Source organism: Anastrepha obliqua, chromosome 3 (genome assembly GCF_027943255.1).
Source record: "Anastrepha obliqua isolate idAnaObli1 chromosome 3, idAnaObli1_1.0, whole genome shotgun sequence".
NCBI classification, from domain to species: Eukaryota; Metazoa; Arthropoda; class Insecta; order Diptera; family Tephritidae; genus Anastrepha; species Anastrepha obliqua.
This window is the reverse complement of record NC_072894.1, coordinates 728,338-755,491: the sequence shown is the minus strand read 5'-3', so window position 1 is coordinate 755,491 and position 27,154 is coordinate 728,338. Positions and strand designations below refer to the sequence as shown.

At 37.5% G+C, this 27,154-nt stretch overlaps 1 protein-coding gene across 1 annotated transcript; it reads left to right on the top strand.

Moving 5' to 3' along the window:
- The first annotated feature begins 22,429 nt into the window (after positions 1-22,429).
- On the top strand, positions 22,430-26,427 carry LOC129242325 (T-box transcription factor TBX6-like). The gene is made up of 5 exons (XM_054878903.1): positions 22,430-22,519; positions 22,616-22,772; positions 24,521-24,788; positions 24,860-24,997; positions 25,659-26,427. The coding sequence occupies exons 1-5, from the start codon at positions 22,441-22,443 to the stop codon at positions 26,391-26,393; spliced, it is 1,377 nt and encodes a 458-aa protein (XP_054734878.1). The 5' UTR covers positions 22,430-22,440; the 3' UTR covers positions 26,394-26,427.
- Positions 26,428-27,154: the final 727 nt, after the last annotated feature.

Below are 27,154 nucleotides of genomic sequence, written 5' to 3'. Positions count from 1 at the left end.
AATAACAACTATTTCATCCTTATTTTCAAAAATGGCAAAAATAATGATATGGTATGTGCGAGTATAGGCCGATCTCGAAGTTTTCTATTACATATATGTATCTAAACTTTTTGAAGGAATTGTAAAATAAAAGATATACTTTGCGACTAAGAGCTTAATCTCGCCGAAGCAGCATGGATTTATCTCGGGTAGGTCTGCAGTTTCCAACCTAGCTGCTTTTGGTGATTGTCGAGTCGTGTTTACACGGACTTTTCTAAAGCATTTGATAGAGTTTGTCACACAATTCTATTTCGTAAATTAGCCTCGCTTGGTTTCCATTCTGTTTTTTTTTTCGATGGTTGAAGTCTTATTTATCCGATAGTCAATGTGTTGTAACGATTGAGGGTGAATGCTCAGAACCTTTCATCGCATCTTCAGGGGTGCCACAAGGCAGTATTTTAGGAAGTATCCTCTTCGTTCCATTTATTAATGATATAATATTAGTACCTTTTTTTGTTTGTCAGCTTCCCTCTGTATGCTGATGATTTGAAAATATTTTCTGCAATTAGAAAAAATGAGGATGTTTTCCTATGTTGCAAACGGAAATTAATGCGCTCGTTCGCTGGTGCAGTAACTCTGGCATCTCTCTAAATACTCTGAAATGTTTTCATACCACTTTCGCAAAAACTCAAAATGTTTTCCAGCCATCTTATAGCATTGATAATATTTTCTTCAATCTGTGAAATCGATCTAGGTGTGACCTTTGACTCCCATTTTTCCTTCAATAGTAACATTAACTTTATTGTATCCCTTTCTTACTCAATCTTAGGTTATATTATATTATATATCACGTAACAGCTCGATGTTCTCGTAATCCTACACTTTCAAATTACTTTTTACTTCCTTCCAAAACCTCCCTCTGATTAAATAGTTGCTGTTATTGCAAGCTAATCAATTTGAATTATTATTATTTTATTATTTTTGAGATTTTAGATTCAAAGTTTTCATATTTGTGCTTTATTCGAGTAGGCTATTTTTCATTTCGGAGTCTGGTTTCATTGGGTGTAGTTACACTTGCAAGTTAGCAAACTTAGTTAGTGAACTTCGTTAAGTAAATAAAATAAAATGCTCCGTAAGTCAGAAAATCAGAAAAGAGTTTCGAGAAATAAAATAAGAAATGTATATGATTCATTTCAGCCTGCTGTTAACTTAGTTCCGCCACTATTTGAATTAGCCAGTTGTGGTTCGTTGACATTGCCTTCTCGTATTGTGGTGCCAAACAATTCACGTCAGAAATTACATCCCGTGGCATATTATATTACCATAAGGGCAAAGTGAATTCGCTACCACAAAAAATTATTTTAAAAAAACTGTTTGATGGTATTTCCTCTTCGAATACCTCAATCAAAACCAGCAAAGGTGAGTTTAGAAACTAACCAGGATGAGACAGTTTTACGTGGAGTGTACCATTTCAAAATTCGTGACGCGTCCTATCACCGAGCCGGCTCAATCGGAACGTTACTTCTACGACGTTGATTCAACTGTTTACAAAAGTTGTGGTAGTGATTTGATGCATGACTTATCTTGTGAATTAGACCACGCCAATAAATTTGTTTCTTATTCCAAATGCTGTGGATGAGACAAAAATACTATTCGGGGGATGAGGCAAGACAGTTTAAATGTGTGGCGAGTGTCGCCAAATTCTGCCAGTAGCGCCTCTGAGTTGCCGCCTCATCCTAATTGAAAATTATACTAAACCTTGATCTGAATTTTCCGCATTCCATCATTAGAGCTCTTTCTTATGAAAATGAATTCGTAGAATTTCTTAAATCACTTGGTAACGAAAATATGCCAATTTTTCGTCAATTTGGAAAAGACATTATGGATTACTTGCTGATGCTACTCATGCATGGTGTTTCGTGCGAGCACAATAATACCCCTATTGAATTTTTTAATTCCCTAACCGCTAGCTTATTGCCTCCACATAAATTGACACAAAATCAAAACTGCTTGTGTTTCTCATACGCAGTCTTAATGCAGACTCCGTTTTGGTGAATGGGGTCGCATGCGTGTGAGACAAATGCATAGAAACACCTTATGTAGTGAAGTTCTGAGTGGAATTTCATGTGTTCCGCGAGTTGTAATATGCTTGGGCTCTTGAACCTTGACCGAACTGAATGGTCTTAAAAATCGTATTGTAGTTCGGTCCTTCTCTACTATTAACTGTAAATCAAAGTTGAAATCATGAAGCAGCAGCACTTTAACCTCTCGAAGAAGTTATAAGTCGTTCTTAGTGGACACTCAACCTATTATGGAGTGACAGTGCCACAATAAAACAACAAGAAAAAAGGTTTTTTTCCTTAGCACAGCTAGAAACTTAATTAGTAGGTATGTTCTTACGCTTGTATATGTAACCATATTATGTGCATATATTAATAGATGTGCTTGATGAAATGATGCTTGGGAGAATTCTGATAATGGTCATGACAGGTAACGACTTAGTATCCGATTTTTGTGTTCCTATTAAATTATTCAATTCTTAAAATTACATGTTTTTTATGCACCTAATCAAGAAATCAACACTCTCCAACCCACGAAACGTCTGATTCGTAACAACATTTACTCACAAAAGCAGACAGCCACTAGCAGGCAATAACAATATGAAAAACGATGCAACACACTTCAAATACTAATAAGAATCTTTAAGCTTCCGAAAACCTTCGCTCGTATCATCAAAATCTGTCTATGTGTACAGACGTGCACACATTCACACATACATTCTTGCATTCTTCATACCGCCTTTACCTTCTTTACGAAAGAAATAGTAGCTGCAATAATAGTAGTCACTTCCAAGACCGAAAATCATCGATCATTTTGACCAAGAGAAAAATGCATAAGAGCATCAGGCGAAAGCATTCAAGAAAATTAAATCATCGTCCAAAACGTAAGCGACACGACGCCACATTTACGAGTTGTTGTTACTGCAGTCATATTTGATGCTTACTCCATTCCTCCACCAGCAACTAAAATGATAATAGGCTCTCCAGTATCAAGGTGAACAAACAGCAGCAACAACAACAACAGCGTCACAATCAACAGCCGTAATGCCAGTGTTAAGCGCATCATGAGTCCCGTCATCTGCTCATTTTGGTTTATGACGGTTTTTTGGGTATTTAATGATCTTAAGCGCACTTTACTTCCAGCCAAACCAACACTCGCTCACACATCTTATGTTGCATCCCTCTGTCCGCCTCCAGATCTTTATCGATAAATTTAACTCGTTTAGCATTTAGTCGGAGGCGCCTGCATCCCAAGCCAAGTTATCGAAAGAAATCTTTATGCCCAAACACATGTACATATGTAAATGCAATACGTTGTGCGAAAGAAACTTACTTGCGAATGCACCCTGTAGGAAAATCTTAATGAGTTCGAAAGCAACAAGATTTGTATTACTTTAACCCTCTTGCGATAAGAACTCGGTTTATTCTAACTGAAATAGCGGTGGATTTGACGTGCTATATTGTAAGATATAAAATTTCAAAGCACAAAAACATGTACTACTTATTTTAACTAAATATTTCTATGCGTGCGAAGCAAAACAGATGATATACGAGTACGTGAACTGAAGAACCTGCGTGGAAGTTTCTTCCAGTAGCAGAATTTAAGAAAGGTTGACAATTATTGACAATTAATGAAAACAATATAAAATGTAGCTTATAAGTGATGCCAGATTTTTTTCAAAAACTGATGATTAAAAAAAATTTGGTTTTCGCCCAAGAACCTGTAACCTCTAAAACGAAGAGAATATTTAGAAAATTAAAGCTTTAATACAAAAAAATTAACAGCTCTTCAGTCATGTTGAACAGTCATGACAGAAACTGTCTTTATAAACTGGAATATTTATTTATTCATTTAATAATCTAAAAAATGTAAATCATATTAAATTCAGTTTTATTATTTTTCGTAAGTTGCGTTGTAAATTTTTTATTTTGTACATTTGATTCCACACCTCAAACTTAATACAATCTGATGCATTTTTTTAAGAAATCTGCTGAATCGTGATTTCCATGATTTTTAGTAACTTTAAATACTAAACCACCTGCTTAAAAATAAACGATGTTCTTTATTAAGCTCTCAAAATATATGCATAAGACGCTTATGATTTAATGGAAATGTCTTGCTATTTGACATTTTGCAATGTTAAGGTCCCCTACTGTGTGATTTTCTGCAATAGCAAGTAAAATTGCAATGAGCGAAAGTAGCTCGACAAAATTATGCTTATTTTGTTAGTTGTTGGGCACCAAAAATGCATAAAGGAAAGTGCGCAGATAGTTGATATAAATAATCGGGAACTCCAACGAAGACAATAGCGACGACAACAACAAATGCGGTGATGAGAAACCGAGAAAGCGAATTCGATAATTGGAACGACAATTGGAAGTACATACAGGTGAGGCGACTATGAATTCTTAAGGAGGGCCGTGAACAAAATCGTTTCTTCTTAAAATTCGAGAGAGTGCTAGCACTTCTAATTTATTTCTATTTTTTTATTCAAAAGGAGAAACACTCCACCTCCATCGCTACCTTTTCGTCTCATAAATTGACTACCCAAACATCTCAATATCAGTGCCAGAAGATAGTTCGAGGCTAACAAAACTGACGTGGCATAACCCGCGCCATGGTATGAAGTGCCTGCAATACTTCATTGCTTATGAGCTTTGCTAAACGACAAGGAATGAAAGATATTTTAATTTATTCGCGGACATATGCAATTTTCAAAAGACTGTAATTTAAAGAAACTGTAATTTATAGTTAAAACTGCGAATCTGGCAGCATTGAACGCAAAATTCCTTTTTTTAATGATATGAAAAAAAATCGTTTCGTTCTGTTAAATTTCGTTGTGCATCGCACTTCTATGTAAATAAAATCCTTGTTACCTACTCATTTCAGCAGTTTTGGTAAATAATATAATAGTTGGTGCTGTTGAAATGCATATGAAATTCTGATCCCGAATATCTGAACGTAAATTTTTTGACGTTCTACGACAATATCTTTTAACTTTTAAAACTATAAATAAAACTTGACGCCTTAAATAAATAAATAAATGAAATAATTTTGAACGTTCTTTTTAGCTGATTCATAATTATTTTTTGCGTTTCCCTGTTTTCTTTTCATCTGTCACTGAAATATGTACATACAACTAACTCTAATGCGATATGCTTTTGACAGCGAAAAAAATTAAAAATTTAATGCTGATCGGGCAGATATAAATTGTATATGCAATAATAAGAAAGTATCGCAAGAGCAAAATACTCGGCTAAAAACTACTGCGTAACGAGTAACTAAAACCAAGCCATTCACTGAAAAGAACTTTTACACACAAAGGTAGATCGGAAGTACATATTCCTCGTAGCTGGACTCATATTTCTTCTTTATGCGCTATAAGGAATTGAGAAAGCCAGAACAAGAAATGTTTGTTTGCTCCTTTTCTCTTCCTCTACATAAATTAATTGTCAACCGACGACAACCAGCGCAAAAGTCCTATTTGTCTTAGAGTATTTTAAAAGTTCTGGAAGAGGGAGAGATGAGTGGTTGATATGTGCCCCTACTAATTTGGGATAGGACGCGCCACGCCTCGTCCCTCTACGCCTCTGTAATTAACAATCCTGTAACTTATTTTGAAAAGAGAAAGAACTTGAACTACTTCTGGTGAGTTCTATCTCACTTGAATGAGTGGTATTTCCTACAAGGTGTATATTGGTATTTGTCCTTCTATCCCCGCTTTCGTCTATCCTGACATAATAAAAAACATGGCGCGATAGGTGGCTGGATTTGATAAGTTGCCTGTGATGCCGCGCATTTTATTATGAGTTGTTAGTAATTCCATCGTGTTAGAGATTCGGCTTAGCAGGGTGCAGAGAATCGTACGTACGGACATACGAATGCCTAAATAGTATTTGCTGTGGCAGGTGACAACTGTTAGATGTTTACTTTTGCAGAGTTCAGGAAAATAAAACAATAATTGTCCATAATTTTGATGACAACATATTTTCAAGTTACAAGAGTTATTTTGCATCGTAAATGTAAAAAAATACAAGACATTTTTATTCATAAATTTGTCGAAATTACTTGCAAGCCGTAAAAATAGCTTAAACGATCCCAAATATTGACATAAGGCACGTATGTAAGTTTATAAGTGGCGTTGCGATAGTAGTTTGAATGATAAAAAGGAAGAAAATGTGAGGGGCGCTGCTCTTCGCTAGATAATGGCAAGTCTTGGGATCCATTCCGGCTATGAAAAAGAATCTGATTCAGCATAAATACCTCCTGTTATAGAAATATTTCAAAACGCTTAGCGCGTCTAAGTTCATTCCATCATTTATTTTGGATATGATCTTGTTGAAATCGATGAAAGCGTTTTAATATCTGTATTCATCAATTACGATCGGTTTTATTTTGCAAACCCGGAAGAGACATATGAAGACCAAGGAATCTTTAATTAAAAGCATTTTCCTGATGTTAGACTTAAATCAGGTCGATATCCCCAGCTGCTAATTGCCTTACTCTTAATATAATTATTTGTACTTATATTTCATATACATAAATAAATGAAATAAACTATTATTATTATTAATTGCCATCGCGTCGTCTTTGGGCGCATAGTGCCGAAACAAATGCTTTCCAATGTTGTCTACTTCTCGCTTTCGTCTAAATTTGATCTCATTCGTCTCTCATGGACCGAAATAAAAATAATTTCCAATTTTGCAAGATAGAACAACGCGTTAAAATTATAGAAACTTATTATAGAAACTTATTACCTTGGCCGCCGTAGCCGAATGGGTTGGTGCGTGATTACCATTCGGAAATCACAGAGAGGTCGTTGGTTCGAATCTCGGTGAAAGCAAAATTAATAAAAACATTTTTCTAATAACGGTCGCCCCTCGGCAGGCAATGGCAAACCTCCGAGTGTATTTCTGCCATGAAAAAGCTCCTCATAAAAATATCTGCCGTTCGGAGTCGGCTTGAAACTGTAGGTCCCTCCATTTGTGGAACAACATCAACACGCACACCACAAATAGGAGGAGGAGCTCGGCCAAACACCTAACAGAAGTGTACGCGCCAATTATTTATTTATTTTTTTATTATGAAAATAGCCGATCTTTAAGAACAACATATCGCAAAATTCGAAATATTTTTGGTGGAAATAATCGTTCGAATGAGTTGACAATTCAAAGGTTGGTGGAAAAATTTTAAGAAAATGGAAAACTGGTTCCAGGTAAAAGGGTTTATTATCATTTTTGCCATTTCTCCACAATTGCTAGACTGTTGTTCAATCTGTGACATTTAGGCGTCACCAACACTGGGCGTTCTGTGAGAATATTGCTGCAGTGGCGCAAAGTCTTGCTGAACAATGGATATAATTTAGAGATAATAAGTAGGTCCCAATAAGGTCCCGCTATTAAATTCTCGGACAACATGCGAACTGTAATACTTACGATCGGCAAAGGATACAAAGAGTACAAGTTTAGTATACTGATGAATCTATACTCTAAGAGAGAGAAAAATTCCAGGATAGTCTGGCAATAGGTACATATCCAACAGTAATCCATGCAGGAGTTACATTAACGAATGTTTTCGCATAATAAGGGAGCTTTGTGGGCATGATATTTAATCATGTCGGAAACGCCTTTGACCCGAGAAAACAACATGGACATGCCGTCAACGACTGAAAAACTCGTTTGCACCAATTTAAAGCCCGAAGGAGGGTAACGAAGCAAGTAGGGATGAAGGCATTAAAGGGACTGACTGATTCCCTAATCGGGAGCAAATCGGCAACTGCATGGTAAGGAGATTTTATTCAGAACCATCTCAAGAATACACTGCAGAACTATTAACAAAATGTTTTTAAGTGTCCAAGGGCTCTTACCGGTCAGTCGGCAGAGAATTACAAGTTAAGATACCATTCTGATAAAATAGGGCTTTCTGAAGAAGCAGAGTGTATATTTTGTGGGCTGATGTAGGACACCTCTGAATACATCCAATGTGAAGAGCGACTAACGACTGCATCTAAAATTTGCAAAATGGCATCCTCTAAATAGCTTAAGGCGAAGTGTTTTTTATTAAGAGTTAGCTCAACTTATCCTATTAGGTCACAGCGCGAGAATGCATTATATAAAATAGATAATAATAAAAAGGTCTAGGTTTGATCAGTATGACACAAACAAAGGTGCGGTTCGAACACCCCAAAAGCTTAGAGTTACGGAGGAGTCGATTTAGCCAAAAAGCTGTAACCTGAGAATATTTCAATTCAAAGAGCCATTCAATACAATTTTTACATATAAGGCCTGTGTCAAACAGTAGAAAAGTTCCATGGTGGATACTCTTTCATTATAGTGAGAAAATGTTACATATCTGTTGTTCTGTTTTACATAAGAGTTGCTGTGATGCAGAAGAAGAGGAGCGAGTTAGGCAATTGAAAAGTTTTGCAATTATTCGGATGGAGAATAAGTTCGTAGCGTTTTTCCTGAGATGCGGAAGGACCTCCCATTCGAGCTCTTGGAGTGCGGCTTTGACTATTTGTGCAACATGGGAAGAAGTAGGTATGGTTTGTCCATGCCGATCAGGTCATTTCAGTCGAATAGTCTCATTCACGCGGTGGAGCAGGTTAAAGTACAGATCCTTGTTGACCGTGACATTTTTTCGAGCATTTTCCAGCGCCCCATGCCCTCCCAATCCCATCAAACACATACCATGACCTTCTTTGGATGAAAATCCGGCTTGACTTTCCCCTTTGGTGTACCTCCTGCAGCCAACCACTTCATTCTTTGCTTCATATTGATGTATAGGCACCACCCATGACGATTCGGTACAAAAAGTTCTGTTTATGACCGCGTGTTGCTCGAAGGCGACTTTCTTTGTTTTTTTCGTTGAGCTCGTGAGGCACTCAGGCTCCCAATTTTTCTGTAAATCCCATTGAATGAAGGATATTGAGAATCGTTTTATGATCCCAGTTCATTTTTTCCGTCAATTCACAATTGGTTTGGGGACCGTTCTCCTTCAAAAGTAATTTGAGACGTTCGTCATCAATTTAGAATGCCTTCTGCTGCAGGACGTGCCATCGACGTCAAAGTCGCTATTTTTGAAATTTGAAAACCATTTCCGTGCTATATACTCGCTTATGACACCTTCTCCATATACGCCGCAAAAGTCCCTGCTTCGGTAGCTTTTTGACCTCGATGAAAAGCAAAAAAAAGCAGGTGTCGAAAATTTTGATTTTTGCCTTGTGGGTATTCCATTCCTAAGCCTCGAAACTAATACAAAATTAAATAACTCAAAAATACAAATAACATAGTTTTGTAGAGCAGAAGGAGTTCTATGGAATGAATACTTACCCTTGGCCAAAAAGCAAGCATAATCGTAAAATAAAAGAAAATATAAAAACGCTATGAACTTATTCCCCAACCCGATATATAGAATGAGAAGTCCAAAATAAACAAGACTGGCGTCATAAAAATGTTTTTGATGGCGCCATCTTTTTAATGAGTTAATTCGTTGGAAGTTACATTCCCAGCTGACTTCCACTGAAAGCTTGGTGATATTCGGTTCAGTAGAAGCGCAGTTATTGTGTCTAAAGTGTCAGTATGTTTGTGTCATCGGTAGAAAAATGAGTTTCGAACAAAGAGCTAATAACAAATTTTGTTTTCAAATCAGTAAAACGTTTACCGAAACATTTGAATTGATGAAAAAAGTTTATGGCGATGATTGTCTACAGGTATCTCGTGTAAGTGTCTATGAGTGGTTTACACGTTTCAGGGATGGTTGTGAGGACATAAATGACAATGAATATACGGGCCGTCCAAAATCAGGTGTCACCGAAAACTCCATGGAAATTGTTCGTAAATTTATCAAAAATGAACCGAAATCACCGTTCGAATTCATGGAATCGGAGTTGAATATCTCCAAAACATCGATTTATCGCATTTTAACTGATGATTTGGGCTTACGATAGGTCTGTGCACGTTTCATTCCGTACAAGTTAACTGAGGACCAAAAATTGTTCAGAATTCAACATTCGAAAGACTTCATTAAAGAGGCGAGAAAAGGCGACAACTTCCTTTACAATATTGTAACTGGTAATTAAACGTGGTGTTTTCAACATTAACCTAAAACTAAGCGTCAAAGTGCCCTCAGACGAGCCACCACCCAAAAAACCGTATTTGAAGAAGTCAAAAATCAAGTCGATGCTCATTTCGAAAAGCTTTTACATCGCGCAAAACAGTGTATCAGGGCCAAAGGTCTATTTTGAATAAATAAACTGGAAGTTATCAGAACAATACTCCTGTCGTTTGTTTGCGCATTTTATCGACTTTAGCGATCCCGAGATTTTTGGGATCTAGTGCCAAGATTTAGAAATTCTTTATTTTGCCCCAATTTAGCTCGAAAAAAATCAGTTTTGTTTGATAAGCTCTCCCACCACATAATAACTCATAAAGAATGGATTTTAAATATAATTTTTATTTAAGTGAAAATTATTTCATTGGAAGCAAAGCATATGACAGAAGCTAAATTCAAACGCATTTGATAATATTTCAGCGTGAACTTATCTGATAGAGTAGCTTAAGGTTTAACGAAAAACGTTCTATGCAAAAAAAAAAAGCAAAGAAAATTAAAAAGTAAACGAATATTTTGTAGTTATTCATTGTAGTTCATATGTTTTTTAATTTCATGCAATTTAAGCGGAATAAGCAGTAGACTTTATACACATTCGTTTATGTTAAAATAAGAAATTAATTAAATCAATTTAATATAGACATACATAAATATATGTACATATGTTTTTATATTAACAAAAACAAAAACGGTTAAACATATCCATTTGCTAACTAAGCAGAAGTTGCTTTTAGTAACTCAATTAACAAAAAACATTAGTCACAATGTTTGTTTATAACTTTATTTTGTATTCTGTCTATATTTATAATCCATAGAAGACCTTTTACAAGTATTTGAATTCATTTAAAAAGTAACATTGATTTAAGTATTAAAGGAATATTTCCTGAAAAACATATTTTCTAGTAAACAAATTTAACATTTTATAAGTAGCTCTTAGATAAGCGGGATCGGTGTTTTCTTTATCAATCTTAAAAAGACACGCCACTAGAGGCCAGTTCATTTGGTTGTGACTGAAGACGATCACGGTGTTTGCTGGTTTCACAAGTAAATCACAAATATTTAGTCTTACTTAGTCTTAGTGTACAGCCCTTCGAGATTGAATTGCAAGATTAATACATAGTAAATTATTGACATTAAAAAACCCGACCTCATTACCTGTATTTATTTTTTAAGAAATTTATAGATACGTACCAGCGTCCAATTTCGCATAAATGTAATCTGTATCGCTTTGAAGTTAACCCGAAAGCCGACTTGACATTTTGTCGCTTCGACTGTAAAAGCAGCTTTAAGTTGTTAACTCTATTTAAGGATTGATTTTTGTTCACCTCATAGCTTTCAAAAATTTACAATCCAGAGTACTCTTCCATCAATTGACACAGGCCCGCCGTACGTATATAGTACATATGTATATGTATGTAAGTATGAAACAAATATTATAAAGGGTTTTACAATAACAGGTGTTAGGTATTAAACAGGAGAGATGATTAACGATTTTTTATGGCCGGAATTGGATGGTATTGATCTGGACAACGTTTATTTTCAACAAGACGGCGCTACGTGTCACACACGCAACGAAACCATTGATATTTTACGGGAAAAGTTTCCGGACCGTGTTATCTCTCGAAGAGGTGATCAAAATTGTCCACCCAGATCTTGTGATTTAACATCTTGTGACTTTTTCTTGGGGCCACGTGAAAGAGAAGGTCTACGCCAACAGCCCAGGATCGATTCAAGACCTCAAACATGGAATCCGTGAGGCTATCGAGGATATAGGGTAGCCACTTTACAATTCCGTAATGGAAAATTTCATGAAAAGGATATTGTCCTGTAAGCGCGGTCGTGGTGGTCATTTGCCAGATATTATTTTCCACTATTAACGGCATACCTTCCTCTTTATAATGAAATAAGCATCCGATCGTTTATATTAAAAAAAAAAGCATTTTCTTTGAATATCAAAATAACACCTCTTATTGGAAAACCCTTTATTATAAATAAATGATGAAGATACGTAAGCTTCACTTTAGAATGTTACTCGAAAAGCTATCGCAGATAATGAAATCCAAGTTTGATCACTCTCAACCTGTAGAAGTGATTCCCTCAGTACGCAATTGGTATGTCTTCCAGTGTGGTTCAGTAATCCACATTTGTGTACATATTTTAATTTCAGGCTTGAGATAGATATCAATGGTCTGTAAAGACTCCATTCTCGATGGTTTCACTAAAATATCAATTTGCTCTTAAAGCGGAATGACATGCGTCTGCTGGCGCCACTGCTGCAAATGTGGCGTTCAAATTTCCGCCCAGAAATACTCAAAGCAACAAACTTCTCGCGTACTTGCTTTCTCAAACAGTTAAATCCATGGCCATGCAGAGCTAAGACGATGCTCACTCGAGCGTCAAGCGAGTGTACTTCTGTACCTCTGCGAACAAATTGTAACGCTTCGTGCTTTACCTTTCGGAAATGGACCGAGACAGGGGCGGACATAATCTATGAAAACTGAAAAATTTATGGCATCGTGTCGTCGTTTGGTCAGTAGTGACCTTCATATGATTGGACTACTTGCTGCTGGGTAACACTTTCGCATACAATTACACATTCATGTACAAGAATTCAAATGTATGTGCGAACATATGCACTTACCGCATTCACTATGCTCGAATATGTCATAGATGAACAATACGAACTGCATACATACATACGTACTTATATGTGTGATATTCGCAGGTTGCTGTCCAAGCATAAAATATTACGTCACTCGTTGCTGCAAAGGACAAAGAACACACGACAAGCAACAAGATGTGATCCCTCGACCCTTTAGTAGTGTTTGAGATTCTACTTGTGTATGTACATATGTGTGTGCATAGATACGCTGCTATGTAAGTGTTTAGTGCATTGTAGTGCTTATTGCGGTAATGTCACAGAGTGTGAATTTTGAAAAGGCGGTGTTTTTAATATCTGCTTAGAGAATCGCATTAGTTGGGTCTTACCTGTAATGACTAAACACACATGCAAACATAGCTACTTGCCTACATCCAGATATTTTCATCTGGTTTGTATTCGACCAAATGTGTGTCGCCAAGTGAGGTAATAATTTAAAAGACTGGCAATAAAATTGGAGACGAAGATCAAGCGGCGCACAAGCAGCAGCCGTTACAAGTGCGCAATGTACGAGTATAGGAATGCGCGCAGCAAGTTGTTCGCATGCAACGTGTCCTCAAGTGGTATGAATGCTTGCGATGGATCTGCCCACATTTGGTTTGCTATTGTTGTCGTCGTCTAACCAGCCGATACTTTGTCCATCGGTGGCGCCACACTTGTGCGCAGGCGAGGCAGCCCACAAACTCGTAAAATACTGCTACATATGTATGTATGGATGTGGCGAATCTACAAACACGCTCCGTGAAATTTTAGTCGAACCATAGCTCGTCTGCCTCTTATCTCTGGCTGCGGATCTCTCTTTCATGTGGCAGCCACCATTGCCTTCTGAGGACCTTCGCACAGTAGCTGTGACATGTGTTCCATTGCGATAAGAATAAATTTAAGTTTAATGCAAAGTAATTTGTTAAGCAGCTTCCGTTTTTTGTCAGATTCATTCATACATATGCACAAGCAAATGCTTTTTCTGAGTGTACAAGTAAATGTAGACGTGTGCTTTATGTGAATCAGTATGAACTACGTTTACAGGTGAAAATAACAGAACTTAGATTTGGGCAATGAAAATGCGACGAAAGCAGGATTATTTTCTTTTTTGTAAATATTGGGGCTCACACCGGCGATCGCGCACGCTTTCAGGGTTTTAGAAGTGCGTGCGATCTGAGAAGTCAAAGCTCCACACACGCCTCTGTGCATCAAAATGCGTGCGCCTAATAAAAACGCCTGATTGTTTAAATAAAAAAGGCACTTGGGTTTTAGTTTGGTTGAGTTCATAACTGATAACTAAACTTTATTTCTTTAAACTTTCTTATTTCTGTTTAATTGATTTTGTTTACAATAAATATTTGATTGCTTTACAATATATTGGTTCTTTGGAAATTTAGTTTACAATTCTTGGGAAAAATGGTTCATTGGTCTTTTTAATAATTAATTGCAATTGCTTATAAAGCAGTAAAGTTTAAATAAAGGAAAGGAAGTGTGAAAAATGCTTATATTCTTATGAACAAACATTTTAGTTGTTTTTTTATATTTCGTTATTTAATATGTTCAATGGATTAATATTTAATGAAATATTCAAGTGAATTTTTACTAAAAACAGTTCAAAGAAAACGGTATGTCATTTACACTATGTGGCACCGAAATATTTAATTTAAATAATATTTAATAAAGATTTTAAAGTTTAAAAGTAGTTTAAATAATACTTAATGAAAAATCCTGACCCTCCGTTGAACACCTTTTTTAAAACCTTCGGTTGAGCACCTGGGTCTGGCCTTTTTCTCGTCCTGCTCCAGGTTCGAGGATCCTTTTTAAAAGGTTGTATCCAAAAATCGATAGAAAATTAAATTTTAGGAAGCCACTTGGAAGCGCAAGTCGTTAGCTTTAATAGAAACATATTAAAGCTTCAAATAATGTACAAAAATTCTTATTCCCGAAACGCTGGATGACTTCAGTTAGATTTAAAATTTGATGATGGTGACGATAAATCTTTAGATTGCCAAAAAGAAGTCAAAGATCGGGACGTGGGCGTCGAGAAAAATCCTTTAAGAATTAAGTGACTATTAAAAAAGAAAAATACCTAAGAACTACGACAAACAACAAGTATTTAAAGTATTAAAGTATATTTTTCAAAAGAAAACCCACAATGCGCACAGCAGTATCGCGATTGTTTTAAAATGAAGAAGCCTATTGCTGTGGATGAAAATGATGCAGTACTCACAAAGGCAGTATAGTCAAACCACGTCAAGTGGGCCCCGAATTTTCCATCAAATTCCCGATTTTAAAATCAAATGCATTTTTGGATAGAGAATTTGTCACAGAATAATTGCTGTGAATAGTTTTTTTTATTTCGCTTTGTGTTATTAACAATTGAATTTTTTTGCATGATATTCTTGTAAAATGAATATCTCAGAAACTACAATTGATAATTTGATGAAACTTATTTCAGTTACCGAAAAATGTTTACTCTACCGATTTAACGTTCAAAGACTGTGTATTTGTTGAAACAATAATTTTTATGAAAAATCGCAATTATTTTTGCGTTCTTCACGCTCTAAATGGACAATATTACAGTCAGATTAAGCGCACAATGCTTACCTTTAATAATCTGTAAAAAAAACTTTGTTCATCCAATCCGTTCTGAAGGTATCGAATTTTTTGTCAGTCGAGGCACTACGCTCGAAAACGAACTTGCATGAACATGGCTTTGTAGAGTCGTACAGTCGCCGCAACTTCTAGTGTCAGTGAGCTGTGATTCCTAGTACCTATGTTGTCTATGCTTTGAGGTTAGAAAAAAATTATTACGTTTTGTTATAAAGATGGTTCGACCTGATGAGTGTTGCAATCCGTTGGGGAAAAAAGGTCATAATTGCGTACGTCATAATTTATTCCAAATAACTGCTCACTGGGATGTAAAATTCAAACAATATATCGGTAAATACGTTTGCAAATCATGTCGTATGAAGATATATAGAGATGGAAGTGTTACTGAAAGTGCGGCGTATATACGTCCAAGTCCACAGTGGGTATAATCTTGACATTTATATACATACGAGTATATTGTGCATTGAGTAGTTATAATTTAGGCAAATAAAGTCAACTAGTTCTCAAAATTTGTGACAGAAAATTTTGATTAATTTTTTCTAGTGCTGACCAAGGAGCAGAAAACGATGAGTCTGAAGTTTCTTCTGATGCAGAAGAATGTTCGGATAGTGAAGCTAATTTTGAAAACCAGGAAATTCAAAATGACCTAAAATTAGAAAAGGTGAACAATATTTTACAGGAATTTGGTGAACCGCCAATAAAAAAACGACGTTTTTCAAAATTACAATAAGTGATATGAATGTCAAAGAGATAATAGCAGAAATCATCAACGAAAAAAAAAATCCAGCGAGAGTAAATATGTATTCAACAAGCAAAAAAAAATTTGAATTCAGCATTTGTGGAGAATATAAAGTCTGCTTTACGTGAGAAAAAAAATACAAATGATAAAATTCAAATTTTAACAACGGTACCAGATGAGGTAACGTCGAAACAAATGCGTGAAACATTTAGTATTTTGAAAAGGATGGCATCAAAAGCCAAACAATTGAAAAAGAAAAGGGGGTTTGGATCTGTGCCTGATAAGAAGCGCGGAAAACGTATTCCGAACTCAACTATTGAAAAATTTAAAGCTTTCTACTTATCAGACTAATGCAGCATATTGTTAACTGGAATGAAAGATTGTGTAACTGTTTATGAAAATGGATAGAAATTGAAACGGCAGAAGAGATTGTTACTTTACAATTTGGTGGATTTATATGAACACTTTAAAATAGAGTATCCTGAAATTCAGATTGGTTTATCAAAATTTCGATACCTCAGACCCCATCAATGTATTCTTGCAGACCAAAACGGTAGGCACAATGTATGTGTTTGCAAAATGCATCAAAATGTGGCTCTAAAAATATATGGAATCAAGCAAGAACTTTGCAAACGTAAGATCGCCTTTAAAGAATCTATGGGCGATTACATAAAGCGTGCTGTGTGCAAAAATTCAACGTCAGTTTGTTATTTTGGGGAATGTAAAAAATGTCCTGGAGTGGCCCCGATCATTGATGAACTGCAAGAAATTTTAAATCCTTAATCCTTTTGAATGTCTTTTTTAAGTGCTATACGTTTTAGCGTATGATCCCATGGGACAATGCAAGGCCAACTGCGAAGCGCGTCGCGTTGCACCAGACTATACTGCGCATCAAAACTTTACACAGTTTGACAAAAAATTCGATATCTTCAGAACGGATTGGATGAACAAAGTTTGTTTTACAGATTATTAAAGGTAAGCATTGTGCGCTTAATCTGATTGTAACATTGTCCATTTAGAGCGTGAAGAACGCAAAAATAATTGCGATTTTTCATAAAAATTATTGTTACAACAAATACACAGTCTTTGAACGTTAAATCGGTAGAGTAAACATTTTTCGGTAACCGAAATAAGTTTCATCAAATTATCAATTGTAGTTTCTGAGATATTGATTTTACAAGAATATCATGCAAAAAAATTCAATTGTTAATAACACAAAGCGAAATAAAAAAAAACTATTCACAGCAATTATTCTGTGACAAATTCTCTATCCAAAAATGCATTTGATTTTAAAATCGGGAATTTGATGGAAAATTCGGGGCCCACTTGACTCAGTACTAAAGTTTGATTTATTTCTAGAAGAGCAGCATCTTATTTCAAAATGTTGGAAACAAAAAAGCAATGACAATTTCTGAAACTTGTGGTGGCCTAATTATAATTTATCAGATGGACTTTCTCAAGTCTATTAATGCTATCAATATAGAACTACTAAAACATTGTAAATTAGCTTGTAAACGGGGAGTAGATGGATCTGGCAGCCATGACCAATTTAAAATGGCTGCAGTAGATCTGATGTTTGGATTATTTAAAGGGCACATCTTCCAATTAAATTAATATGTGAAGAAGCAAATAGTTGTCTAATTATTCTATGGCACAATCCGAAAACACCTTCCCCTAGATTTTGTTGACCAATTAGGATCCAATTAATGATGTTTTCAGGGCTGAAGTTCGTCTTCTTTATTGGCGCAATAATCGCTTACGCGATTTTGGCAAAACACGCCAAACATTTCTGTTTTGTGCTGACCCGCGCCAGTTGGACACACCAAGGGATATCAAGTCCATCTCCACTTGATGTTTTCAACGAAGAAGAATGCTTCCTATGCTACCACCAGAGCCGGAGCGTTTGTATCCATCTCGACGGCATGGCCCAGCCAACGAAGTCGCTGGATCTTTATTCGCTGCGCTTGTCTATGGCGTCGGAAAGCTCATACAGCTCATTCTTCCGTCGTCTGCAATACACGTTGTCACCGACGTACAAAGGTCCAAAAATCTTCCCCAGAATCTTTTTCTCAAACACTCCAAGGCACACTTCATCGGATTTTGTCATCGTCCAAACTTCGGCGACACACGTTAGGGCGGACATGATGAGAGGCTTGAAGAGTGTTAGTTTTGTTTGTCGAGAGAGGACTTTACTGCTCAGTTGCCTACTTAGTCCAAAGTAGCACTTGTTGGCAAGAGAGATTCTACGTTGGATTTCAAGGCTGACATGGTTATGGGTGTTAATGCTAGTTCCTAAATAAACGAAATCATAACGGTCAACAGTGACATAGGTGCCGATTCGCGAGTGCGCCGACTGTTTGTTTGATGACAGGAGGATATCAATATGATCGGCATACCCCAACAATTGTACGCTCTTATAAAAAATTGAGGCTGAGCGATTAAGTCATGCGGCTCGCCCGACCCGAGCTACTAGTGTATGTAAATTTTAAGTGTGTTCTGCCCTTATTGCATACAAGAATCTATGAGGCGTGTTGCGCAAAGGGCTGAAACCCAACATCACCCAATTGATTGGACCTTATAAGTAAGGCCGCCGTAGCCGAATGGGTTGGTGCACGACTACCATTCGGGAGTGCGTAGATTCGAATCTCCGTGCATGAAACAGAAAAATTATAGAAACAGTTTTTCTAATAGTGGTCGTCTCTCGACAGGCAATATCAAACCTCCGAGTGTATTTCTGCCACAAAAAAGCTCCTCTTAAAAAACCCATTATCCGTTCGGAGTCGGCTTAAAACTGTAGATCCCTCCATTTGTGGCACAACATCAAGACGAACGCCAAAAATAAGAAGAGGAGCTCGGAAAAACACCTAACAGAAGTGTTCGCTTCAATTATTTATGTATTTAGTTTTATTTAGGTGAAGCTTCCGACACGGAAAATCATTTATCAAGCAGAGAGTGAGCCCCCATAGTGTAACTTATTTAATCTGTTTAATCTTAATGGCAGAACTTAATTGCTAAGTGCGTGAAATTGCTGGCTTACTGTAAACGGCACATGATATTGAGATCATCCAAAAATGGTAAAATAGTCGAGCAAGACTGCACCTTCCTGGGTCCGTGACGTCAGTACAGAAAAAAATACAAATATAGGAAGAATAAGCGAAATTATGCACATTCACACACACCATTATATATATTAATATATTATATTATATTATATATAATTATAGGCGCTGCTTATTGAGTAACGATATTTGCCAAGTGCTTAAGTATTTAAATAAAACTTTATTGAATTACATATTGTAAAAGATGCTTATGTCGTACTGGCAAGGTTTTGATAATAGCTTTCCGTAAAGTGTTTCGTGTAAATTACGATCGAGTATCTGTCGTCAGGGTTCTACCCACTTTCTTGCCACGGCGTCATCGGCAGGAAAAGTAAAAAACTGCACTTGGAGGTTTAGTTATTATTCTTGCTTTACCATTTAAACCGCGGCACTTCATTTTTATAATTTTTTTATTTAAAAATATTAAATCTTAAAATCAAAATATTCATCAAGGCTTTCACTGAGTATTGACAACCAAGTAACTTATAAACAATGGATTGTTTATTTTCCGTACTGACGTCATTCAATTGTCACATTCGCCAAAAATTAAGTAACGGATTCTTTCACCTTAATAACCGTGAATTCTGTAATTCCAATGAAGCGAAGGAAGGAGACCTCTTGGTGAACGAATACAAGATGAAATACATATGTCCTCTCCTCAACGAAGCAGTTAGTGCACTCGCGTACCGGCAACCGCTTCGCTGCTTACAGTTATAGTTTTGAAGTAAGGAATTTGTTTATTTGGGAAGGAGTATTAACACCGATGGTAATATCAGTTTTGAGATTCAACGGTTAATTTCTCTTCCCAACAAGTGTTATTTTGGACTAAGTAGACGATTGAGTAGTTAATACCTCTCTCGACGAACAAAACTCAGATTTTATAAGTCTCTCATCTTGCCTGTCCTATTGTATGGCGCAGAAGCTTGGTCGATGACAACATCCGATGAGGCGGTCCTCGGAGTGCTTGAGAGTAAGATTATGCCGATATTTTTGAACCTTCCCATGTTGGCGAATTTCGCAGACAATGAATCAATAATCTTTGTCAGCATTCCGAAGACATGCACATATTGCAGTGAATAAAGATCCAGCAGCTTCGCTGGCTAGGTCATGTCGTCCGAACTTTTACAAACAGTTCAGCTCTGCAAGTATCCGATGCCTATTTGCTGTTGGTAGCAGAGGTAGAGGAAAGCCTCCTTCGGGTTGGAAAGATCAGGTGGAAAATTACGGTTATCACAAAGAATTAATGAATAATGCAATCAGTTAAGTTCTGCCAAATCTACCGTGCCAATCAAGAAAAAGCAGAAGTGCGTAATCGGAGCGAACGCAATTTTTTGGTTTCGACTTAATTGGCGGCTACCTATTGGCGCGATGGCGCTTGATTTCCGCTTCAAAGTTTTATTAGAAAGAAGTTTCCATGCCAAATGCCATTTCTTGGAGCAATAAAAATATTTGTAGATATTTCGACCCAGTGACACATAGCGCCACCATTTCAAACTTATAACTCGCATACTTATAGTTCGAAGAATACTGTCTGAACTTTTGAGTTCAATCAGGTGCATGGCCCACAATTTTTGATAGCATGTACAAAAGTTATTTAATGATTTATGATATTTCTTGCAGTAAAGGCACTTTAGTTTTAAAAGCTCTCCGTATCCAAAATTATAAGTCAGTGTGTGCATTTACGGGCATCGCGCTAAGTAGGCATTTTCAGGAAAAGTTAATTTTCGTGTTGGATGACTTTGTTAAGAGCACAGTGCCGATAACCAGGTAAAGGCATGAAAATCCTTACCAGCACACAAATAAACTGCGGAAAATGTATGCTCACCTGTCGTCATAAGCAGCAATCGTTGTGCAACATTCCAGACGTTCAATCGAGCCAGTCAAGCCGCCATTCTAAACACCTTGAAACATTTAAGCATCTATACGGAAAACAAACTTTGGTATGTATGGTGTGTATGTGAACAAATAATTACATACTGTAGACGCTAACGCGCTTCAGATAAAATATTCGTAAGAATTCTGCTTGTTTTCGTGCGACTACAAATAATTCATGTAATGAAAAGGCAAACAGCTGCCTGCATACAGATGCACACATGCATATACACATATTTATGTACGGTGCACACTTGCGGATAGACTACACATGTATATGTATTTGTATGGAGTACAAATGCAGCGACACCATCTAAAGAAATAGTTAATAAATAACAAAATAAAAAAGGAAATCTAAGTCTATGCAGTGTTCTCAAATGCATACATACATACGTACATATATTTAACTATACACATAAAAAAGATTGTATGCATAGGAGCAAATGTCCGTACATACATAAATGTTTGTACACTGCGTCACCTCCGGTGGGAGGCGTGAGACGGTGCTAATGCAGACAAGCAGATGTACCAATAACTCGACAAATGGAAAAGAGCATTTAAGAATTTCCTTATTACACAGTCATTGCGCTGTTGAAAATCTCACTTTGGATCTATTCCAATAAAAACCTATGTGCATATGTATGTGATAAACATACAAAACGATTACAGCAGTAAATTGTGAAGGCAACATTCACCACTGTGAAGTGGGAGGAGCTAACAACAATGAGAGCGCAGTGCACTTCCTCCCATATATTTTTTTCTTGTAGATTCTAGTGTTGTTAAGTCAACAGAGTAAACAATGGGCAATTAGTTATTGTCGGATTTTCCAAAATGGAGACCAGCCTCGGTAGCAAGAAGGCAGAAGCTAAATAGAAGCAAAGTTGCGTCGTAACATAGCTCTTGAAGCCGAAGACCAATCAGGTATCGTGCTATGGAGAACACGAAAATATGTGAGAGGAGGCAAACAAAGAGAGATAACAAATGCAGAGCAGTAAAGGAAGATGATCGTAGATCGACGGAGTCTACAAAAACAGGTTTCAGCCTTTGGTGGCTAGTGCGAAAATATTTTGAAAGTGAACATGAAAGTGAGCATGCATTCTTGCTCCGAAGATCGGATCGGTAAACTGAAGCCGATAAAGGTAGAATAAGTATATGGAGAAGTCAGTTTCGAAGTGAACGTGATCGTATAAACAACATAGTGCGGCCGCTAAATATTTGAAACATTTGAATTAAAAGACTTTGCAGAGTGGTGGTGTGTGTTGCCAGATAATAAGAAAGTACTCTAAATAGTAAAATTGCGTTCTAAAATATACAAGTGTTAATAAATTATGTTGAGCATGAACGACCTGGTTGATTTGCAATTCCAGCAACATCTGTACCGGCAGCAGATTATGCAGCGTATACCCGGTAAGTCTATTCAACGTGGATGGGCAAACTTTGCCGTCGGCATTTTTCGCCACGGGTAAACAGAAAATTATTTAGGGATTTGTAATACTTTTGCAGATCCCTTTCCTCCCATGCTGCCATTCCATATGTCACATCATATAATTGTTCCTCAACGCCCTACTTTGCCCGGTGTGGAGGCCAAATTGGAAAACAACGAACTCTGGACACAGTTCCACAAAATTGGCACGGAAATGATCATTACAAAGAGCGGAAGGTGAGTAGATTAGTAGAATTGTAGTTGTACATACATATGTATATGCATATTTTAAACACGAACAATTGTAAATAGACTTGCATTTTCTTTGCAACCTTTCACATCCACAAAAATATGAATGAAAATTCGAAATTCAATTAAAAATATTAAGACTAAATGTGATTAGGAAATTAAAACCGATAATTTGAATATTTTGAGCACCACTGTGGATCACATAAAACATAGTTGCATACATAATTATGCATTAAATGTGCTTGTTTAAATATCCTCGTTCACACTGCATTATTTCGTTAGCGCCTCCGATGATCAAAACGTGGAAGCATAAGTCGAAAGATATCAAAATTTACCATTGTCTTAAGCAAATCTCGTGCGCACTCATACTAGAGGACACAAAGCGAACACCAGCGCCAGGGGAGGTACTGGCGCCAGTGCGATCATAAAAGTGCACACAGCCGACACATTTTTGTCGGCGACAAAAGCACTAACGGTCATGGAAGCGGCATCTCCCCAAATCTTTCTTACAATTCCCTTTACCCTTTGTTCGTTTGATTTACACTTGTTCTTTCCCGTATTGTCTGCTCTACTGGCCTTTGACAAGTGCGCTTACCTACCTGCCTGTGATTTCACACTTTACAACAATAGATTATGTGAACAATATCTTTCGGAAATTGTAACTCCAGCGGCAATCACCACATCTGCGCAGGGTGCCTTGTTATATTAACGTAATTATGAATTTTTATTACAAATTTTTATCTGGAAATTGGAAATGCACTGGCTCACATGTGGACGTTTAAAGTAAGGCTGCGCAGGCAGAGAACACAGTCGTGTGAGGAGAGTTTAAGGCAGCCATTAATTTCTCGGAAGCCCCATCCAATCCATTTGCATATATTTAAATACATTTCGATATCTATGCACCTAGAGATGTACGTGAATATGTATGACGTATTGGGTGCTAACGACAGAATAATAACCAATTGGATCAACAGCATCTTCGGATGCTGCGGTCATGCGGTTCTACTCGTAGGCGATCGCCACGAGCTGACCCAATATTGGCCTCATTGCAAAATCATTAATTCACTCGTAACGCATCCGTCGCAACAAGTCAAAATCAATTAATCATGTGCTGTTTGTTTTGGTAACAAACAGCTCCACACTCGCGCACAGTAATCGTGGCTGGTCGCCGTGCATCCTAAGCGCATATGTATGCATGTGTGTATGTACACATGCACATACCTCAACGCGCTGCTCTCTCGTTTCTTTGGTGCACGTACGATTTAAATGAAATTTCACGGCGCCAATTTGTTGTACTCCCTGCTGTTCTACGTTATGTTGCACAGTGCCCTTGCCGCTTGCTGATTCTAATTTAGAACTTTTGTTTCATGGAAGGTTTGTTTTTGTTGTCGGGCGGCCTGTCTTCTGGCATGTCATAATTACACACTTGTTAACCTGTCTGAACCACTCGCCGCAGTTAGCGGAGATGCGACGTCGTCGTGTGGGTATAAAACCACAAATCACACACGCTACGCCTACATTTTGTGGCTTATTTGAGTGCTGATAGTTGAATTTGATTTATCGCTTTCCCCCTTACTCAATACGAGTCCTTGTCATATGAATTCCACATGCTAGAGATATGTTCATATATATGTATGTATGTATAAGTATGTAGATGTATGTTGATTTTTAATTCTGCGAGTGTTTCTTCTAATTTCTCTAATTCATTATCCTTCTATTCAAATTATTCATTTCAGGCGAATGTTCCCATCAATGCGCATTTCGGTGTCTGGGCTTGAGGATGATTCTAATTATTGTGTTTTGCTCGAGATGGTTCCCATCGGCGACTGTCGGTACAAGTTTTCTGGCTCTCATTGGATTCCCGCTGGTGGAGCTGAACCGCAGAGCCCCCAGCGAATGTTTCTGCATCCAGATAGTCCAGCCACTGGTGCTCATTGGCAGTCGCAGGCTATCATTTTCAACAAAGTCAAACTCACCAACAATACACTGGACAATAACGGACATGTAAGTTATTTACCACACTTCTTCCCACATTGGAGCAAACACATCCTAACTCTATTTCCTTTGCTACACAGATTGTGCTCGCCAGTATGCATAAGTATCAGTCCCGGTTACACATCATTCGCACTTCGGACCTTACACAGCTACCATGGGCCCCGCAGCAGGCTTTCGTTTTTCCAGAAACGGAATTCGTGGCAGTAACCGCTTACCAGGTTCGTGTCTCTTCTACATTCGATTTTATTATCTGTTTTATAAAGTGTTTCATTCAAAATCATACGAAACACAAAGGCACAGGAGGGAAGGCACAGTAATGATCTCATTAAAATGCGGCAGTCACTTAAGATGTCTAGCCTCACACTTTTTAACGCAAGAAACAGAAAATGTTAATTCTTCACGGCTCTATATTCTTCAGTTTCACATAATTGTGCTGTACTATCTTACTACTGACTCTGGCTCTACTTGAAAGCGGTAAGCCATTGACGATTGATTAGACCTCTAGCTGCGTATTGAGCCGGCATACTTGGCGCCATCTTAATGCTTACAAATTGGTTTACCTTCAGTTAGAGAATGTGCCTATGTGCGGACAAGTTACAGGCATTTTCGGTAGTCAGACGCTATCATCAAGCCTGGCGTTAGGCGGGCGATACAATTTGCCTACCTCTCAATGGCGCCAGTCGGCTTCAAATTTCTGTCAATGTCAGAACTTCTTGTCACTTGTTCATTGTTTTTCGCATTTATTGATACATCCAGACATACGCACATACATTGACCCTTATTAGCCAACAACATATTTTTGTATTTCTAAAGATTGCACGCATATGTACGTTCTGAATTGGTTACATATTCCGATAAATCACCTTTTTTACTTTCTAGAATGACCGCATTACAAAGCTGAAAATTGACAACAACCCCTTTGCCAAGGGATTTCGTGAAACTGGTCAATCGCGCTGCAAACGTAAGTTAAGCCCATTGAACGACGAGGAGCAGGATACCTTCGATAATCCTCCTAGTCCTAGTAAGAGCTCGCTTGTATCCAACGAAGATGACCGTATCAGCGTAGTAAGTGGACTAATGGATTCGCTACCAGCAAAGCGTGTTCACTCGAATGGCTCGTGTGATGACGAAAGTAACATGCATTCGATTAGCTCTCGCATATGTGGAAGTCTCTCGCCGTACTATGATGAACCTATGTACTCGGCCATGGTAATGTACCAGCACGAGCACCTACAACCGCAGCTTTTAAGCCCTTCGCCATTAGATATAGCGGCGGCCACATATTTTGCCACCACAGCGAATATTAGTCCCCCCGTATCACCAGAAAGTGGAATGCAACCATTGCTGATGCAGCTACCACTGCATCGACTTCCACAAAGGCATTTGCCGCCTTCGCAATTGCCACCGCACCTGCATCGTCAGCTAGCCACCACGTCTCCAGCCAATACAACGGGGGCACCTAAGGCTGTTCTGCCGCCCTTCGTTGAAGAGCAAAGTGTCGTTGATTCAGCTGCAATTGTTTCCGAAGTCGCCAGACCACTCAACGAAACTGAAGCGGGACCCAAGCCTGCGAAACGCAATAATTTTAGTATTTCAGCAATTTTGGCCTTCTGAATAAATGTGGGCTTATCCCAGTTATCGAAGCGCAACCGTGTGATTTTTCCTTAACATATAATGTAATACCATTAATTATCCTTAAGTGCTGTTTATATTTATATTTATATGTAAATATGTATTTATGTACACAAGTAGAAAGTAAGTTTTCCTTTTGCTTCCTTAAGTAGCTTAAAGTTTACAGTTTAGTAATTAATATGCGCTTTCTTGTATGATTAAATGTAAATATATACGAGTATCTAATATTAATATATGAATATATGTGTGTATTAATTGGGAATGAGATCCAAGGGTGTTCCGAGGGTGTCACATTTCCAAAGTTTCTTCTCAGTCGCCATTTTCATCTTATAAGTCAACGAAAACGGGAGAATCGCTATCGGCTGAGAATAAAAAGTATAGAATTTTTAATATAAATTTACCCCCATAATCATGCCTATTCGGGTATTCGACAGATATCATTCGTTCGAATAATTGCGGCAGTGTTACTTTTTATGAGATAGCATCACGTCACATAATTTCTGCAACGTAATTATGGAGGAGACGAACACACCCACGGCTACACGGCTACTACCATCGCCCGGATGAGTCTGTTGCAACCGTTGTGGCAACGCGTTCCCCTGTCAGATCATACAAAAGGCAGAATTTAAATATTTGTTGCCCCCGTGCTCTAATGAGCAATGATAGGGATCCGGAAAAAAATTGGCGCAAATGAAACAACAGCGATGTGATCCTTACAAAGATCTGGCTCTATTTATGGACCG

Bases quoted from the DNA above. Each gene is read 5' to 3' on its own strand.
- LOC129242325 (XM_054878903.1), top strand. From the start codon at position 22,441: ATGTTGAGCATGAACGACCTGGTTGATTTGCAATTCCAGCAACATCTG. The intron at 22,520-22,615 runs GTAAGTCTATTC...ATACTTTTGCAG, and splicing joins GATTATGCAGCGTATACCCG to ATCCCTTTCCTCCCATGCTG. The intron at 24,998-25,658 runs GTTCGTGTCTCT...TTTACTTTCTAG, and splicing joins TGGCAGTAACCGCTTACCAG to AATGACCGCATTACAAAGCT.